At 36.0% G+C, this 19,708-nt stretch overlaps 3 protein-coding genes across 4 annotated transcripts; 1 reads left to right on the top strand and 2 right to left on the bottom strand.

Annotated features, from left to right (window-relative positions):
- Positions 1-929: 929 nt before the first annotated feature.
- LOC147534972 (uncharacterized) lies at positions 930-6,232 on the bottom strand. The gene is made up of 5 exons (XM_086650526.1): positions 4,933-6,232; positions 3,587-4,374; positions 3,409-3,480; positions 1,514-2,254; positions 930-1,362 (listed from the first exon to the last, which is right to left on the bottom strand). The coding sequence occupies exons 1-5, from the start codon at positions 5,042-5,044 to the stop codon at positions 1,246-1,248; spliced, it is 1,830 nt and encodes a 609-aa protein (XP_086506652.1). The 5' UTR covers positions 5,045-6,232; the 3' UTR covers positions 930-1,245.
- A 1,783-nt stretch (positions 6,233-8,015) lies between these two features.
- On the bottom strand, positions 8,016-12,643 carry LOC147534971 (protein-protein interaction regulator family protein). The gene is made up of 10 exons (XM_086646038.1): positions 12,314-12,643; positions 12,089-12,205; positions 11,921-11,986; positions 11,449-11,607; positions 11,237-11,347; positions 9,899-9,970; positions 9,421-9,504; positions 9,203-9,303; positions 8,813-8,894; positions 8,016-8,648 (listed from the first exon to the last, which is right to left on the bottom strand). The coding sequence occupies exons 1-10, from the start codon at positions 12,392-12,394 to the stop codon at positions 8,313-8,315; spliced, it is 1,209 nt and encodes a 402-aa protein (XP_086502164.1). The 5' UTR covers positions 12,395-12,643; the 3' UTR covers positions 8,016-8,312.
- A 2,539-nt stretch (positions 12,644-15,182) lies between these two features.
- Positions 15,183-18,073, top strand: LOC147534970 (ubiquitin family protein). 2 transcript variants are annotated; one of them, XR_015227947.1, is made up of 7 exons: positions 15,321-15,745; positions 16,065-16,209; positions 16,894-17,008; positions 17,109-17,172; positions 17,319-17,484; positions 17,603-17,920; positions 18,018-18,073. XR_015227947.1 is itself a non-coding variant. In XM_086649248.1 (6 exons), the coding sequence occupies exons 1-6, from the start codon at positions 15,486-15,488 to the stop codon at positions 17,837-17,839; spliced, it is 987 nt and encodes a 328-aa protein (XP_086505374.1). In that variant the 5' UTR covers positions 15,183-15,485; the 3' UTR covers positions 17,840-18,073. The 2 variants fall into 2 exon arrangements, 1 of the variants encoding a protein (XP_086505374.1); XM_086649248.1 differs by having other exon boundaries at positions 15,183-15,745; positions 17,603-18,073.
- Positions 18,074-19,708: the final 1,635 nt, after the last annotated feature.

The raw sequence follows: 19,708 nt of genomic DNA, 5'->3' as shown, positions 1-19,708 counted from the left end.
AAACAACAAGAATCTGGCGACAAGAAGGACAAGATTACTCTCTGATCATGATCTCATACAACCGATTAGACATGGTTCAATACTTTTTTTTGCAGAAAGGTTCAATACTTCTTTACAATCAATTCGGTTTTGTGTTTTCTCAAAGATTTGGATATTCGATAAATCGATTTGGTCACGGTTCACCGTCGTGCAATACAATCGATTTGGTATAGTTTATGCAAGATCTAAATTTTGAGGGAGAGAGAAGTAGATTCAGACCAGGTTCAAGATATTCATGTTAGTGAGAGAGAGAGAGTTACGGGACAAAGAGAGGAGATAGAGCGCCTCATGAAACGTGAGAAATCAACTTTCCCATTTAAGAAAATATTTTAGACCATTTTCACACTTTATTTTCCGCCAGAAATTGATTTTCACATCTTAAGTGGCCAATCAAACAGCAGCAAATCCTCGTACGAAAATCGATTTTTCCATTAGATTTTCACACGTATCAAACGGACCCTAAGTTTCTACTTTTATAGGCGATGCTTTGTTGTAATATGTTAAGGATCTTCAATAACGGTTAAAATATTTACCGCAAAAAAAATAATTTTTTATTGTACTTCCGAATGACACGTCAACAAATTTTCTTTATACTTTCCCACTAAAATGGCAAAAGCATGGAATATAAATACTCTTTTTTTTTTTTTTGTTGAACTTGGAATATAAATACTCTAGTATTGTAACAAAATTCAATATCAATCCACTGCTTTGAGTTGTATTATAGCTCGCAAGACCTTTGGGGTCGATTTTATAACCAAAACAGCTCGACTCCATTTTTTGAAGTTAGAAAAAATTGTGGGATTTGGAAGTGGTAGATCATGTACCCCATTAAGTAAACTTTCAATTCAGCAAGTCAAAACAATCATCTATAGATTATAAAGGAAAGAATATGCAAAAAAGAACATTTGCTTCTTTTTTTTCCATTATCAATATGACCAAAACATTCAATGTGCCCTTGCTCCTTAACTTTGCAGGTCATTAAACCTTTCTTTATCTAACTAACCCCCACCCAACCCTGGCAAATCTCAGAGAACTCGATGAATTTTCAAATTCAAAGTGTCTCTTTTAGACGGTCGAGTGACCGCCTTCATCTATATCTTTGGTGTACCAACTCAGCTAACCTATCTGAATATCAACTCCGAAAAAAAGAGAAGAAAGAAAAAAAAGTAACTATGGCCTGTTCGAGTAACTAAAATACTTGGCAGATCAAATTTCTGGATAGGTGTCAGAGGAACCATCACTCGCACAAGACTTCGGTAGCGTATCAAGCTTCTTCTGTCGCACTCCATTGCACAGTTTCAAGGTCGGCTTTAGTTCCATGTACTGCGAAATGGAAAGGCGCGGAATTAAGTAACCGAAAAAAAAAGTTATACTCTTATGAATTGAAATGCAAGTTTGCCATAGATATCAACTGATTCAAATTGAAATAGAAATGAAAATCTAATAATAAAAAGATGGTTGTGGATATGAATACCTTCTTCTGAAAAGCAATGATCTCTTCCTCTGTGATAATTTCTTCCTCCGCATTTTCGTTCCATCCCATTGACCGAAGGAGAGCAGCCTCTTTCTCATCAATCACAGAGTAATCATCACTGTCGGGAAACGTTCGAGACTCACCACTTTCATCTCCATCATCAGCTGTCTTAACTCCATCCTCCAAAGGATCGGTCAGCGGAGCTTCACTACCCTGAAGACTAACTGGAGTAGCAACCTCTGGTTTCAGCTGGCTGGAACTTTCCAACACATCAGGAACCGGGTCTACAGCAACAGAAAGGTTTTGAGAAGTTTTCTTCCTCATTAGATTGAAGAAATCACTACGACTCTTAGTTTGAGATGTGGTAGGCCTCTTTTCCATGGATGATGAGCGGATGATAGAGAGAGATGACTTCCGATCTACAAGTTCAACTTTTTGGTTCTTGGGGCTCTCGAGAGAAGCAGACGTGGCAGGAGCAAGTGGGTTATTAGCTTGTTTGGAAGAATTTGTTGGGCTCACATTTCCATTAGCAACAGATGAAACACCATTCATTTCTCGTGATGCTTTCAGGACAATAAGCTTCCCACCATTACTTGTCTTTGCGATATCAGGTTTGGCAGGTGCACCACGCGCGGTGTGGTTGACATGGTGTGACGATGATAGCTGCTGCAAGTTCTTGTTTGCAATAATCATCTCATTTCTGCTTGCCAATTTAGGCTTTGATTTCTCTGAATTCAAAGCCTGCTCGAGAAACATATATCATACACATTACTGATAAGTATTATACAACAAGCTATATTTCTTTTGAGGCAATCTTTTGAAAAGGTCAAAGTCAAGCATCATAAAAACGCAGGGACTAAGGCAACTAGCGCAACCAATTCTGATACATAGTACAAGAACCAAATTAGAAATAAATAAAGGTCTAAGTCAAAAAACACTAACATCCATCTTTAAGAGTTTACTGTATAAATGTTTTAAATAGAATTCATCAATATGTAACATGGATATTAGTTTCCAAAATCAACACGAGGTACTGGATACGGCAAGTGGAGAAGGCCAGTACTAGATATAGGATCTTCGTCTTTTTACCTGAGTTTTTTACTTTTGAACCGACCGTGTTCCATAACAAACAAAAGGCTGGTCCTACCAAGATCATGTGCAAGTTCAGACAGGGTTTACATAAAAGATCAGACATTGTATCCGAAGTATCCAGATGACCAAAAACAAGGAGTATCTCAATGTGAAATACAAGTACCCAACAGAGAGTATCTAGGCGATCCAAGTATCCAAGTATTAGAGTGTCTGATATGGCAAAAAATACTAAAAGTTGGCATCCATGTTAGATAGGGATTAATCACCTAATTTTAAAATCACTTATTTATTTCAGTATCCTCAAAGTGTAAAGGTTAATGTATAATGCAATACATAAGGACAACCTTAAACAGTGCGTACTCGGGAAGACAATATTCAGAACTTCAATAATTGGTCCCACTGGGCAGACAGGTTTTGGAAAATTGGTGATTTCAGCAACTCACTAAATTCGAATAGCACATCCAACGAAGGCAAAATAATACTCGCCATTATCAACTTTTAATGACATTGAGGCACAACATATACATAACCCAAGTTGTTGAAGCTTGGATTGAGTGATTGACCACTGAGAATCACAAACTTCACAATCGGAATTAATTAGTAGTGAAAGGTCGGTTACGATGGAGTGTTTGTGAATCATCGTACAACATTTACACCATTAAGAATACAAAAACAGAAGCGATGATTGAGTAATAAACATGAAACCACAAACCGTCAGAAATAAACTACGAGATAGACAGATAGAAAGGTAAAGTTAGACAGCAAGTAAAAAGACATCGCCAAGGGTGTGAAATGGCTCATACCGAAGTTTTAGGTATTAGTTGCCTAGACTGCTTGATTGCTAATTCCTCTAGCCTCTGACTCTCAACATCTACCTAAAACCAGCAAAAACATGATAGAAAGAGATTCCATAAGCAAACCGAATGCTACAAAATGCCAATGAGTTACATATTTACAAGTTATAAATGGAAAGTCGGTTACTTGCGGAGGAGTACGTGCCCTTGGAGGGGCTCGTGCCAGTGTTTCAGCCATATTAAGACCAGTAGCCGTGCTAGGTGCCGCAGTGGCCAAGCATGAGGCAGCAGGTTTTTGGACAGAAGAGAAAGTCGTTTTATGACTGCCATTCAAGGAAGGCACGTCTGCCAAAGCTGTCCAACCATTGCCTGTAGCAGCAGATGCACTCATAGGCAGATTCTGTACAGCAGTACTTAAGCCAGGTAAGACTCTTCCAGTATCAGGAGATACTTGCTTTTCTTCAGCTCCCAAAGAAGGAAAGTCTCGTTCAAATGTAACCTTGTGACTGCTACCGACAACACTGTTACCAATGTTGAGAAAATGGTGGTTGCTATTTTTGTTGTTCACATCGGCAGCAACTTTTGTAAGACCCAGTTCATCCTGCTTTCTCGAAGTCATTGACTGTGTACGTCTAAGTAGTCTATCTTTCTGAATCTTATTAACGAACAAATCGGAGGATCCTCCAAATGAATCATGGTATTCATGGTCCCTGTTGTTTCGCATAATCAACGTATCTTTGTCTCGAAGATCATGCAAGTTCTTACCACGATCCCTATCCCGGTTGCTCTTAGTGAAACTACTGTAGGACCGCGAGTGTGAGGACGGCCCCTTTTCATGTATCAGAGAGTCATTAAAATTAGATTTCCAGTGAAAGGATGATGAAGTCCTCTCTGTAAACGAAGAACTAGACCTATCATGATCACCAGTGCTCTGAGACAATCTACTTCTGGTGGGCAATGTAGCAGCCTGATTATCTGTGCAGAAATGAAAAACAGAGCACAAATTCACAACCCAAAGAAATCATAAAAGCAGAAAAACTAATTCTTAGTCTCAGTTTTTTTTTTTTTGCTTTCAGTGGTTCCAGATAAGTGCGAAAAACAAGCTCCACCTAGGGATGCTTATTTCCATCATTTCTACTGTAAGTGATAAAAGTCAGTTAACTCCTCCACGAATTTGAGAACTTACCTGTGCGGACATTTAGTTACAAAGACCAATATATTCTCCAAAACCTAGACAACTAGTCACTATCTCAACCTTGGCCTGCTCTTACAGGATTTCATCCATTTTTTCTTTAAAATTGAAGCTTCTTTGTCTCCCTAATTGTAGCTAGTATTGGTACTCAGCGTTTATGCTCTATTTCGTTACTCTTTCAGACTCTAACTCAAACATGTTTATTTCTCTATTCGGATGTGTTTGGTGCATATAATGTTGAAATTAAATTAAAATATGTTGTGATCGTACAAAATACACATTATCAGAACGTTCTCAAGACTGAGATATAAAGAAACGACCTTTACGTAAATGGGGAGTACCTGAGTTCGAGTTAGAAGATGCAGAATGATGAACCCGATTGCCACCCCCTCCTCCTATACTTCCATTTATCTTCAACCATTCTGGAACTAATGTTGGCTCACTTTTTTCCATAACAAGTATCTAACATTATCAGTAAAGAACGAAAGGAATATCTATCTATACACTCACCAAAAACTTATCCCAATTCCAAACCCTCTCTGAAGAATTTCTTATCTTTCTGTACAGACCTAATCAAATCTAACACCTCAATCGATTAACGAACAGAACGAACCAAGTTATACCTCTTCTATATGTGAAACTCGAAGAAACAACTTCTGAACCCTAATTTCGACAACTGTATAAAAAAAATCAAGAAAAGAGAGCTTCCTGTACACAATGAATACCTTCTTCAATCTCCACTACAACTAGGGTTTCTTCTTCCATACACACTATCAAAATCAATGGCTAGACTGGGTGAAGATGAAGATTATATAGGCCCCATCTTCACAAAGAGATGGATTTTCAGTCAACAAGAACACAATCAGGAGACCCTCATCTTTAAACCAAGTCAAAATTTCAATACTTCTCAAAAAAATACTATATTTCTTAACGACAAGAATGAATACTTGTCAATCAGATTCAACCACATTCCAGAAAACCCTAATATCAGCAAAACCCTACAAGGTTACGAAACAACCCGCGTCTAATTAAGGAAACACCTCTTAAGCAATAGGGTTTTTAACAGGAAACAAATATGAAAGTTATGAGAAGGGCGGAAATCTTGCCGCCCGATCCTATCTGAAAAAAAAAACCCTAGAAGTAATCGTATCGTAAGATTAAGTAGTTTCCAATGTTAATGTGTTTCAGTGAATCATGAAGAAGTCCCCCCCAGATGAAAACGGAAACGATAGAGAGAGAAAGCTTACTAGTTCCGTAATTCGAATTGATGTATTAAAGCGAGAAATCTGGTAGTGAGCGGAGAGAGGAGAGATGGTGGTGGTGGTGGTTTTAGAGAGAGAGAGAGAGAAAAGGGGAGTTGTGAAATTTATGGTTTGTGTATTAGGACTTGGTTTATGCCGCGAGAGAGAGAGAGAGAGAAGAAGAAGAAGAAACAGGTTGGGTTGGGTTATATTTTGGTGATTTGGTCTATTAGGGGGGAGTGATATTTTCTTTCTCTCTCTAAAAGTCTAAACGGCTTACGCTTTCTTTTTGGGTCTTCAGATATATCGCGGCGTTTAGGGTTGGGTTTGACCAAAGGATTAATATTAATATTAATTAATACATTATAAACACACGATCAATCACATATCATCTAACCCTTAGGTTTTACTATCTCGTACAAACTTTATAGATGATTGTTTTTTTTCTAAACACAACTTTGTTTTAATCTTATTTTTAACTCATGTCGCTTATACGTGTTTCAGAATACTTTGACGGTTGATAAAGAGTTAGAATAAATCATAATCACTATTGTGTTGTATTCATACATGTTTGAATGTCTGATTCAAATTGATACGATTTAAGCAAGTCATATCAAAACGACTTAAGTTGAGTAAACAGAGGTGAGCCCATTTGTTCGGATATAATTGTTTAGTCAAATGGGATGAGGCATTTTCTTAACACATACTTCCATCGATTGTTTATGAAAATATTAATGATTTAAAGTCGAATGTATACATTGTATCACAAAAGCTTTGGACTTCAAATTAGGTCACAAACCAAATACATGTACAACACAAACGACATAATGTGTACATACTTTTAAGTATATACATCTATTCACAACGGGATGTGATGTCATCTTGTATATCCCCTCTACATAAAGATACACACCACAATGTTAGTTTTCGGTTCGCTCTGATAAAGCAAATTCCCATATTTCTCTTGTAGTAGGTGGACCAAGTAGTCGGTTGATCTTACGTAAAGTGTGCGAGTTTCTAGCCGATCTAAATTCCTAAATCTTCCTCCTCTTATTACCGTTAATTCCATATCACATCTATATTAGTCAAGAAATAAAGAGAATTATCTACTGAAACTCAAATATCTTATTTCTTAATATAAAAAAAGAACAATTATCGGAACTTTACTCTTTAGGTCTTTGTCTTCAATCAAATATGGGTCATTGAGCCTTCACCAAACTAGCTCTAATTAGGCCCTTTTGACATGTTTGGGACTACCTTTCAAGTAGGGGCATACAGAACTAATCTATATACCAGTACTTGGGTTTACTGCAGGTAACAAAAACCCTATACACTCCCAAGTCCCAAGGATGCAATAGAGAGATGGATTAGACTAGTGTTAGATAAAGGTTACAACCTTATGTTATCCAATAAAAAGTCACAGGCAATAGTAAAAATATTTCTTAATACTCTATCAGTCTACGAGAATAAGAAAGATCGTTTTGGAAATTTGCTTGGGCAAATTAGTATTTTATCCATTGGTTTTGCATCTCCTCCTTCCTAAGTCCCCAAGATCACATTTTCAAATTTTAGTGCAAATAGGTTATATGAGACCTTCACGCACCGAAGTATTATTCTTATAATCCTTGATTTACTTCTGGTAATTCAAGTGTATCTTTAAATTATATCCTCATGATATATCAAGAGTTTTTTTTTATGAAGGGTGGAAAAAGGCCCGCGTGGCCAAGTCCACTGGCAGGCACCAGCATCCTGAATAAGTTGGTGCCAGCCAGAGCCTGGAATGGAGTTCGGCCGGACTGGTGCATTTTCCTCCCCTATCCTTGTCTTAAAAAAGATGAAGTTACAAAACAAACCAGATTGATTTTCCAAACAATCCTCTCCCTTCATAACAACTAATATATACGCGAAGATGTTACAGGCAACACTGAAATTGTTAAAGACAACCCTACAAATGGTTAGAAGCAATATGGTCTTGAAGGCAATGCCCATCTTCCTTCTTCTCCGACAGAAGGTTGATGGCCAACAATTTGCAGAGAAAGAGAATAAACAGAAAAATGAGTTATAGTCGCTAAAGAAGAAGGTAGATGGCCATGGCTGACCAAGTCTTAGGTGAAAAACACTTTGCCTTTAACAACTTCAGGGATTGCCTATAAAACTTACATACACTTGTACACATAGGAACATTTTATATCACAACAGAAATACTTTTGTTTGACCATCAATGAGTTCCATAAGCAATTTAGCTTAATACAAGACTAAATTTGCTTCCTCAAAACAAAATCCCTAACAATAAGAAAGAAACTAGAAAGTACAGCATAATTAAAAAAACCCACATATTATCTAAATATCTATCTAATACACACTCAAAATGGCAGAACAAAAACTAGTTCAGTGAAGTACTAAGAATGACATATTAAAGTGCTTTTTCTTACCTCATTTGCTATCCCCATTCGAGTTTTCGAAGAACTCATATCAAAGCATTAATTGACTTCGATTGTCTTGTTATCGGCAATCTCGAGAACATCTTCGAGTATATCATCCTCACCAACATTGATATCTTCCACATCTTCTTCGTCGTCACCTTCACCTCCTTGAATTTTCCGAGTTGTCTTAGGGCCATATTCGAGTTGGCGATTTTCAAGTTCTTTGTCCATGGTCTCTTGAAGATTAACCAGATTGTTGTTTCCCTTTCTTGAATTCCTAGCATTTTGCCATCTCTCCAACTCTGATTCGACATTGGCTAGGTATTGATCTGCTATCTGTTTTTGATACTCTGATATCTCTTCTCTTTTCGCAGTCTTCCATTCTTGGAAAGCCTGACCAAGCAGTTTGAAAAATATTAATGAAAACTTAGAATTCTCACAAGTAAAAAACTGTAACCTGTTTTCCTTCAAAGGGTATTCTAATCATTTGGCACGTCAAACACTAGACAGATAATGTGATCGAGAGAAAGAAAATTGAAGACTTTCAGGAATCAAACCTGTGCGTTTTGCTGCTCAGCCAAGGTTGCATCATCTAGTGGCTTAGTAGGTAAGTAATATATTGGAGGCTCGGCCTTAGTCCTAACAAAAGACATCATCAAAACAATCAAACGGTAATTAGAATTTCGGAAAATTAAATATCATTCTGCTACCTACAATCTTCAGAAGAAGGAGCCTCGAGTTGCTTGAAACCCAATACTAATCAAACGAACAGAAACTTATCTTTGTGTTAATAAAACTGTGAATATGGATACGTTGACCAAAATTAAAAATAACCTGCATATAACGAAAAGAAACAAATTTATTAGTGAGAAAAAAGCCCCAAAACTTCATTGCAGTACAGAAGATAATACTCAGAAGTAAGCAACTCAAGGGAATCTAACTCGCACCTTAGGAAATTGGAAAGCTTCTTATGGTGCTCACTCCACTGAAGAAATAGAAGCTCCAATTTCTTTTCTTCTGCCTTGGCAGCTACACGAGCTCGGAGGGTCTGCACATATACAATTAAAATATAAGGATAGACTCAAATGGAAAATAGAACAGGCACTAGTTTACTTGTACGGATTCAAACAATATGTTTCCGTCTTGATCTGTAATATACACGTACCAAATCTCGCCTTCGTTTCTCAGAAATTTGTTCGCGCTCTTGCTGCCTCAGCTTTTCACTTTCTTCACGTGCCTTTTGCTCAGCCTACACAAAGTCCAAATCAGTCATTTTTTGCACAAAGATATTGAAACATTTTAACTGATACTGTGATGCATCATTTAAAGTAACCCCTAACTGATATAATGATCATATATCCCTGCCCACTTTCCATAAAATTTTAATATAAAGCTATGGTTTCCCTTTTAATGAGCACATTCAACAGAAAAATCTTTACTTCACAAGGTTCTACAATATTGTAATTCAGAAGTGAATCGAGTGATTCCCTCACTTCCTCTTCAAATACAAACCATGTTGCTAGTTGTTAGAAAAACATGACGGAGAAGCACTTAGTAGCAAGTACTTTTTTCAAACCACAAATGGGTATTACATCAAATAAATAGGTACATTTTCATTTTAAAAGAGATGAACAACTACTTACTCTTTGTAACGTATTTGATCTACGAACAAATGCCTCTGTTGCTGAAAGATGCATGTCTTCTTTCCGGAATTTCTGCAAGATGAACCGATAAGATCAAACCAAAGAGAGCTATTATAAAGCTTTGTTACGGGTAGTCAAATGCTCCCAGAAATAAATATGATACAAAGCTATAGGTTATAGTTTACTGTCTAGATGAGTAATAATTATCAGTCTGGTAAAAAATGGTAGTAAAGCATGGGATATCTTATTCTGTTAGACAACTAACTTACTGCAGACCCGTTAGCTAAAGATAAACCAAGTATACGATACCATATTTGATACAAACATTTTCACCTCATAAGGGTATATAATAGTCTATGGTAATTTGAAGCTATTCTGTCGTCTATTGTTTCTTTTCTTTTATATCTCCACAAAATTTACAAGCCAGATTGGATCTAGAAAACTGAAATTTGTTACACCAGTATTTAGCAAGGAAGCATCTTTCACTTTCTAAATAAAATTGACTCTTGTGGATCAGAAGACGTGCTAATAACATGTGATTATATTCTACATGCATCATACAAAATATATCTTGTCTAGGAGATTAGTCCGAAACTTATTGCCGCCCAATAGAGCGCAACGAATAGGTAAACCGTAAACCGTGGCATAACCCTAACCAGCATACAAATTATGGTAGTGAATCCGATCAGGATTCTAGGTAACATTGCTCGTACTGGCGGCGAACTTCACGGGTTACAGGGCTCAAGGATTACGCATTAATTTTGTTTAAGAGCTGCGGATAAGATAACATTGCTCTGCTTCTTCTTTTTTTTTTCTTCCTTTTATGATGAATCTTCACTTATATTCTTTTTTTGCTGGTGCTGATTACGTCATGATAATAAATTTTATCCCGTTTTGGACTATACAATGTTTCCTTTGGATTTTCATCTGAACCTGAATACCGCCAACATTAGGGCTTTCCGAGAAAAATAAATAAAATGCTTCTTTGGCAACCACTTACTACAACAGTACGACAATAAGATTTACTCTGACTAAATTGAAATGATAAACAAGTTACAGTGTGGTATTATCATTTCTATACATCCATTGTAACAGATAACTGGTACAGCTAAATACTAATAATACAAACAATAACTGCAACAGAGTATTATCGATCAGCAATTAAGAATAGTATTGCAATTTAAAATTTAAACCTCTTTAACGATAATATTTCAACGCTCTCTATTTGGTTATTTATCTGTCCTTTTTCATTAATATCTGACCATTTGAAAAGCTAAGCCTGTGTCTGACACAGACTTCAAATACCCTCGTTTATAAAAAGAATGATTCTAAGATTACCTCCAGTGTTCCCAGAAGCGATCCCAGCATCCTCTTGTTCCTGTTAACCAAGCTTGGATCTTCATTTTTTGGCAAAACCCTTGGCACATCTTCTGTTGGGATGTCGAAATCCTAAACCATACATAGTTAACAGCAAAAGGAGCTAATTTGTAAGAAAAAGAACTTTTCATTAGTGAAAGCCAAAGGACTGGATGTATGTTTATATAGATTACCTTCCTGGGCATCCTGTGAGTAACATCTCGCCTAAACTCACCACGGTGCTTCGGTGGACTCGGCAACTTCATATCACTGTCATTGGCAGTACCAGTTTCATCGTCTCCACCAGCAACTTCCTTCTGGTTCGCATCTTTTGCTTCCTCGACATCCTCTAGCTACATCACCCAAATAGATTACATAACTGATTAAGCCTGGGTTGTCGTAGGAGGAAAACCTCTTCTAATCCTAAGTTAACTATTCAAGTTTTCTGCTTCTTATCAAAAACATTAGTTGAATAGTTTCAGCTACTCAACGTTTAGTACCAGACCCACCTACAAGTTCTAACTTTTCAGTTATGACAGAGCAACCTAAACCCTAGGTTAATATGCCTGGTTGCTGAAAGTACAAATATTTAGGTTTATAATTAACGGAAAACCTTGTTCTGAAGCAATTCTAACCAAATTAGGGTTATTTTTTCAAGAGATTTACCTTGACAACAGCAGAAGAAAGACGTCTTTTTGGAGCGGATTGATCCTCTGGATCAATAGGACCAGCCTGAACTCAATCCAAAACCAAATTAGATCAATTCAATTAAAAAATCAAAGTTCAGTGTAAGACATAAGGCAAAGAAATCAAAATCAAACGATGATTAATTACAGGTCTAATGAATCCTCTTTGACGAACTCCAGCGCCATTAGAATTGAAATTTCTAGGGCCATTAGAGGCTAACCCACCACGGCGAATTCCCCTAGGATCTCGAAGGCGTTCAGTAATCTGAGATTGAATTTAGGTTAATGTGAGAAAATAATCAAAGAGAAATTTAGAGAGAGAAAGAGAGTTTTAGAGAGAGAGAGAGGAAGAGGGTGAAGATAAGAAAAGAACCTCCCATTGTTGGCGTTGGAGTTGATCGATTTCCTTACGAAGTTCTTCTTCAGTCTTCTCGACTCCATTGCTACTACCCATTCTGCTTCTGAGTTCTGCCTGACGAAGAAGGGAGAAATGTTTTTTTTTTTTTGGTTGCGGGAAGCGATTAAGCTTTTAAATTTGGGGACAACCTTGACGAAGTAAAAAACCCTTGTTGTTGGATCCGCCTGGGGGTTTATGGAGGAGGGCGCCTCCTCTTGATAACACATAAGTGTCCACCTAGGTTAAACTTCTTTGGTTAAACTACTCAGTGTTCATCTAACTCAAAATTTGCCAGTCATCTAACTCAAAATTACTTAATCCAATTATCTATTATATAAAACAGAAGGGAAAACGATGACTGGGACAAACATCTTTTTTTAATATGGGATATTATCTAGAGGCCCTTCTCAAAATTTAAAATATAGTCTTTCGTAGAGATAAAGTTACCTATTTAAAAAATAATAACCGTATCCTTCTTAAAAATAAAATAACTAATTTAAGAAAAATAAATAAAATAAACTTCAAGGGTTAAAAAAAGAAATTAAAATCTCTCTCTCTCTCTCTCTCTCTTTCAATAAAATAATACAAAGGATATTGTCTAGAAGTCCTTCTTAAAATTTAAAATATAGTCCTTCGTAGAAATAAAGTTACCTATTTAAAAAACAATAATCTTTTCCTTCTTAGAAATAAAATAACTAATTTAAGAAAAAAAGAAACAAAATAAACTTCAAGGGTTAAAAAAAAGAAATTAAAATCTCTCTCTCTCTCTTTCAATAAAATAATAACTAATTTAAGAGAAAAGAAACAAAAAAAATAATACAAAAAATAATAACTAATAAAAATCTCTCTCTCACAATAAAATATAACAATAAATTCCGTAACATTTGATTGATACAAGTGTCCGTGCCCTAGGGCACGAACCAATGTACAAATCAAATTTGAGGACTTTTCATATTTATTATCGCTATATTGTGGACACCCTAATTTTTTGGTATTTTACTTATTGTTTATTTTCTTTTGTTTCCTTTTTTTTCTTAAATTAGTTATTTTATTTCTAATAAGGATACGACTATTATTTTTTAAATAGTTAACTTTATCTCTACGAAGGACTATATTTTAAATTTTGAGAAGGACTTCTAGACAATATCCCTAATTAAAACAGGGTGTTTGTCCCAGTCATCGTTTTCCCTTCTGTTTTATTATAATAGATATTGTCTAGAAGCCTTTCTCAAAATTTAAAATATAGTCCTTCGTAGAAATAAATTTACCTATTTAAAAAACAATAATCCTTTCCTTCTTAGAAATAAAATAACTAATTTAAGAAAAAAGAAATAAAATAAATTTCAAGGGTTAAAAAAAGAAATTAAAATCTCTTTCTCTCAATAAAATAATAACTAATTTAAGAGAAAATAAACAAAAAATAATAACTAATAAAAATCTCTCTTTCTTAATAAAATATACCAATAAATTTCGTAACATTTGATTGATACAAGTGTCCGTGCCTAGGGCACGGGATATACCCTAGTTGATTAACATGTGTCAATTTTTTGTGTGCGAAGTCTAGTACAATTTTTTTGTGGGGAGCATTGTTATTGGTCTTGTATGCAGAGCATTGATGTGGTTTGTGGCGTTTGCAATCTCTATCGACCAACTCTAATGTTTCTCTTTCAACCACCAATTTTAAGCTAGTAATAGGAAAAAGCTCGTGGACTACTACAAATTTTAGTTACTATTATAATTATGTATGCTGCTTATAAACAATATAAATAAATTAATTAATTAATTATTGAAATATTTTATATTAAATTATTCGTTAAGCTATCAATTTTTGTTTTTTGAAACGACGAAAGTCATTACAATAGCATTTGATATATCAATACCAATGTAATGACTATTGTTGATCGTAGTCAATTTCTAAAAAAAATAGCATTTGACACATCAAAGATGTGTTTATAATAGATTTCATACAAGATACTTTTTATTTTATCTGGTCCAAACCTACTTAAACTTTAGTTTCTTAACATTTTAGAACCTCAAACACTTCGACTCAGGGTCTTACGTGCCCATGACACACGTTACTCGAAAAAATTGCTACTGGCACCCCTCTTTATTTGCACCTCATAAAGTTCTGAAAAAAGACACTCAGAGTGCCTTCCTCTTTTGACTAGCGGTCCAAACTTTTTCTGCCCCAATATCTTCAATTTCCCTATTCTTCTACCTCGATTTCTTAGTGTCTTCTTCATCCCTGACAAAATCGATCCTTGAAAAGTATTAATCATCGATTTTAGGTTGATTTCGAGTTATTTGTAAGTGTGAATCGGTTCCCTCAAATCTCGAGTGGTCTAGGAATAGTTCTAGTATAAGGTCTTGCTTTGACTCCAGGACTGGTAAGTTTGAGAAGGGCGTCTATAAGAGCATCTCCAATGCAGCACTCAATCTTAGAAACTTTGAGTGCTACATATGATTTTTAGAGTTTTTTCTTAAAAACTCTCTCTAATGCAACACTCTATTTGGATCTCTAAGATGACTTGTCGATGGCGGAATAGAGATATCTCAAGAGGACACTCTCAAGAGGACACTCTAGAGAGTGTCCTCTTGAGATATCTCTAATTGTCCAACTCATCAATATTTGATTTTCAACCAATAGAAATCGAGCCTTCTACATTTTCTAAATAACTAATTATTTATTTACAAAAATAACTATGCCACATAAGTAATTAAGACTAGTTTAGAATTTTGCATTGGAGACACAAAAATGTTGAGGAATCTCTAAAGTCGCCATCTATGAGTGAGAATCTCAATTGGAAATTGACACATAGGATGAATAGAGAGCTTTGCATTGGAGATGCTCTAAACGTCGTACGTCAAAAGAGATTGACTAGAGGCGATCTCTATCCCATGGCGCGAATAGTAATTTCAAGGGGAGCCTTTAGCCGCTCCCCATTCAAAAGTCAAAACTGGACGTAAGCCTCTTATCATACAGTAGTACCTATCGACTGTTTAAAGTACATTCAAGTCTTTCTAGGTTGCGTTAAGAGGAGCTGCTGCCTTCATCACTTGCCAACAACCCCCACTTTCGCTGCTGCTGCTGCTGCTGGTGAAAACCCCCAAACTGGTGGTGGTAATCGAAGATCAAACCTCGACGATCATGGCTGCTTCTGGTTCTTTATCATCTTTGCCGGAGGAGGAACTAACTCTCACTGTGAAGTGGAGTGGTAAGGAATACACAGTTCGTGTTTGTGGAGATGACAGTGTTGCTGAACTCAAACGTCGTATCTGTGAACTCACTAATGTTCTACCCAAACGCCAAAAACTCCTCTACCCTAAAATTGGACCAAAACTCTCTGATGATTCCATTATTCTCTCTCAACTTCCCCTCAAATCCTCTATCAAGATGACCATGATTGGGTGGGTACTCTCTCTCTCTCTCTATTCATATTAATGTTGGTTGATTTAGTATTTGATGACTTTAGGTTTTCCTTTTATCAGTCAATTTAGCTACCCATTCCCCCCTTTTGAAGAATTCTAGTGAAAATTTGAAAAAAAAAAAGTCTTTTTTATAAGTGATTTGATGAAGTGGGAGATGGGTTTGATGAGGGATTAGTTATATTGACAAATATCATTCATTCCTTATTAGGGTTAAGAATCCCTAATCACTTTTACGCTTGTGGTTTATAGCGAATTTGCATGAATATTTTCAACCTTGAAACTAACATTGATTTTTCAGTACTGTGGAAGACGAAATTATCGTGGATCAAGTGGATGATCCTGAAATTGCTGACGATTTTGAGCTAGGGCAAGATGAAGCTATTGACATTAAGGATAAAGAAGTCAACATTCAGAAACTGCGTCGTCGTATTAGTCAATATAAGGTCAGTTGCCAATAATATGGTTAAGTGCAGTTACATTTTGTATTCCATAGACGTGTTTTCTTAATATCACAATATGATTCAACCTAGTGAATCTGCTCTTGTTAGATAATGATCTTTATTTTTCTAGTCATACATATGGAGAATTATCACTGATAGCAGGTGCTACCATCGTTCTAACAGTGAAGGCTCCGAGCGAGAAACCTCGCCATTTTTCAATCTGAGATTCTTGTGGAAGGCTTTGGGTTGCTATTGTACAGAGGAAACTCTTTTGGAAATGAGTCTCGTCTGGGAGTCGCCAGGCCGTGTCTGTGCCTACTCTTGGGGCACGGCACGAGGCGCATTCTGGAGTAATATATTAGTTAGAACTTGCGAAAAAGGGAACAAGATGCTTTTCCTTTAGAGTTTTTTTAACACAATAAGTTTAGCATATATTTGTGTTTGAAATCTCACTCCTCTGGTTGCACGTGTATGTTCTCTTACTAGCATATATCTGTGCAATAGGATATCCTAATTTTCACTATTTTCTGGTCGGCTGCACGTTATTATACATGTTTCTTTCTTGTTGTGGTCTACATTAAAACTTTTCCAATTTAAGGTCAATCTAGTTTGTCTGAATAGTGATCGATTCTTTCTCACATGGCTCCATAATTTCGTTCTCTTTCTAACTTAACTAGTTCTTTCTAGATTGAACTTCTCAATCCATGCCGCGAAGGGAAGAAACTGCTAGTTTTGGATATCGACTATACCCTATTTGATCACCGTTCCTCTGCCGAGACTCCACTTCAACTTATGCGACCATGTAAGGCTAGTAAACTACATACTTCTTATATATATGTATGTATGTGTTTGTATGCTATTTACGACTCTTTCTTGACATAATCCATATAATGCCTTTACAGATCTACATGAATTTCTTACTGCTGCGTACTCGGAGTACGATATCATGATATGGTCAGCAACCAGGTTAGACTTAATTACTTAAATCTACTAGGCATTAGCCTCATCAACATGATTTTTTTCCCAGCAGCAGACAGCACTTATTTATCATGTTATCTATTCTTGAATTAAACTTGATTATTTGTATTTCCATATCGGTTTGTTCCGTACAGCATGAAATGGGTCGAATTGAAGATGGGGCAGCTCGGAGTACTCAGCAATCCTAACTACAAAATAACTGCTCTACTTGACCACTTAGCCATGATTACAGTTCAATCTGATCATCGAGGCATCTTTGATTGCAAACCACTTGGTCTCATCTGGGCTAAATTTCCCGAGGTCCTATTCTGACATATATATATATCCACCAGTTCTATTTTTATCTTTTGATCTGTTTGAATTTCTCATTGATGCATATTTATGTTCTTCTTTACCTTTTTCTTGATTTTGCTTACAGTTCTACAATTCGAGAAACACCATTATGTTCGATGATCTACGAAGAAATTTTGTGATGAACCCACAAAATGGACTGACAATTAGGCCTTTCAAGAAAGCCCACGCCAACCGCAGTACTGATCAGGAGTTAGTAATGCTCACCAACTATCTGCTTGAAATAGCTGAACTCAACGATATGAGTAAACTCGATCACAAGCATTGGGAGTCATATGCATCCAAGCGACGAAGGCACCACTAAACATATATAAGAAATGCTGGCGGAGCTCAGTCCTCTGCAGGAGTTATTATGCTATAAAATGGAGCCGACGAGCAAAAGTCGGTTTACAGGTGCTTCTTGTAGTTAATATTATGTTATCCAGATAAATTATGAAATCTTTGAAGCTAGAATGATTGGATGAGTGAAGGAAAATCAACAGAGTTCTAGCCATTTTGAACTTTAACCTATCATTTATACTATTCGGGTTGATTCTAATCAAGGGTGTTATCACTTTTTTTTTCAAACTTGGTTCTTCAAGAACCTAAACCCTAACTTTTGTGGATCTGATGTTTTCAGTATCTTAATTAAGACCATCTAAATTGATAGGCCATTCTCAGCAAAAAATATCGATAGGCCATTGACAGGAAGTCATCCAATAAAATTAGTGAGCAAGGGTGATGTATGGCCCGAATACCTATGCCAACTATAGCTTAATAGCTGATGTGGTCAGGCTAGATTTTTCAAACATCTTCTCTTTTTCAATGGGCTTTGAAAATCTACGTTGTCTATATCAGCAGTCGCGTGTTGTGGTCAGCCTAGATTTTCCAAATGTTAGCCAGCTATATCAGCGGCAGGGTCGTAGTAGGGGCAAATATATTGGGGTTATCCATACTTTTCTTTATTAGTGAAAAGGTGTTAAAATGTTTAAGGATGCTCCTATGATCTATCTATAGGAGAAAAAGGAGTAATAGAAATTTGAGACAAGAGATGACTTATAGATTGGTAAGAAGAGAGGAGGAGACAGAAAGGATAGTTGTCTTTGTCATATTTAGCTACCAACCAGGCAACCATTAACTACCACCGCCCACACATGTTCTCTTCTCTTATTCACAGCCCAACATGTCTCTTCTCTCTCTCTATCACTTCCTCTTTCCTTTTTTTTTTCCTTCTCATGTCTTTTCCAAATTGGTAAGAGTCACACAAATCTATCTCCTTGGATGTGTACAAGTAAAAAAGAAGACTGTTACAAAACAATCAATCTCCTCTGTTGCCTCAACCCTTGCCTAATATATATGATGAAAGTATTTTAATTTTTTCTTTAATCAGTTTTTTTTAAGAGTGATTATACAAAGTGAAAAAAAGTGATTATTTAGAAAGTTATAATAGATTGTTGAAATAAAAATAAGAGAGTTGATACACAAGTTTTGTACAGATTTTGCATTTTCTCGTGTCATATAGTTACAACTGTTAAAATGATAACTCAGTTTTACTTTTACGGTTAGTACCTGTTAGAGAAGATAAAGAAGATGATGGTGTCATTGAAGTGTTATTATAATTTTGTATTTCAGTTGTTTCTCTTATGTGTGTCTATAGGCACTCCTTTATTGTTAGCTAGACATAAGAGACTTTGTCTCCTTTCTCTTCTCTCTCTATAACAAACTCTATAATTTGAGGGGGAGTTTGTGAAGGAAGGAGGCGCCTATAACACTTATGGGAGCCCCTTATAAAACTTCTCAAGTATTATTGGCCTCGAAATTTCGTTTTGATTTAAGATCTAAAATTGAATAGGGTTGTCCACCACTCTTTGATGCAGCGGTTGGATACCGCTCTTATGCCTATGAAGTCGTGAGATCGAGACTCAGTAGAAGCAGTTTGCCATCAAGATTTATTTCATGTAATTTAGGCAATATATAGTAAATAATATAATATATTTGTCGGGATTCAGACTTCTTTCATGTTGTCAAATTTTAGACCTCTTTCATTATGATTTAAATTAGGTGGTTATAGTGCTCATCACATCTTCATGATGTATCAATGCTTTGTAACGACTTACGTAGATCGAAATCGATTTCTCAAAAAGAAGACTTGAACAGGGTTAATGTTTTCAATATTTTGATAATTAACCGACTT

Source organism: Eschscholzia californica, unplaced genomic scaffold (assembly GCF_041429995.1).
Source record: "Eschscholzia californica isolate CP2 unplaced genomic scaffold, dmEscCali1.0.p SCAF_6, whole genome shotgun sequence".
NCBI lineage: Eukaryota > Viridiplantae > Streptophyta > Magnoliopsida > Ranunculales > Papaveraceae > Eschscholzia > Eschscholzia californica.
Note: the sequence above shows the minus strand (reverse complement) of the source record. Positions and strands in the feature narration are given on the sequence as shown.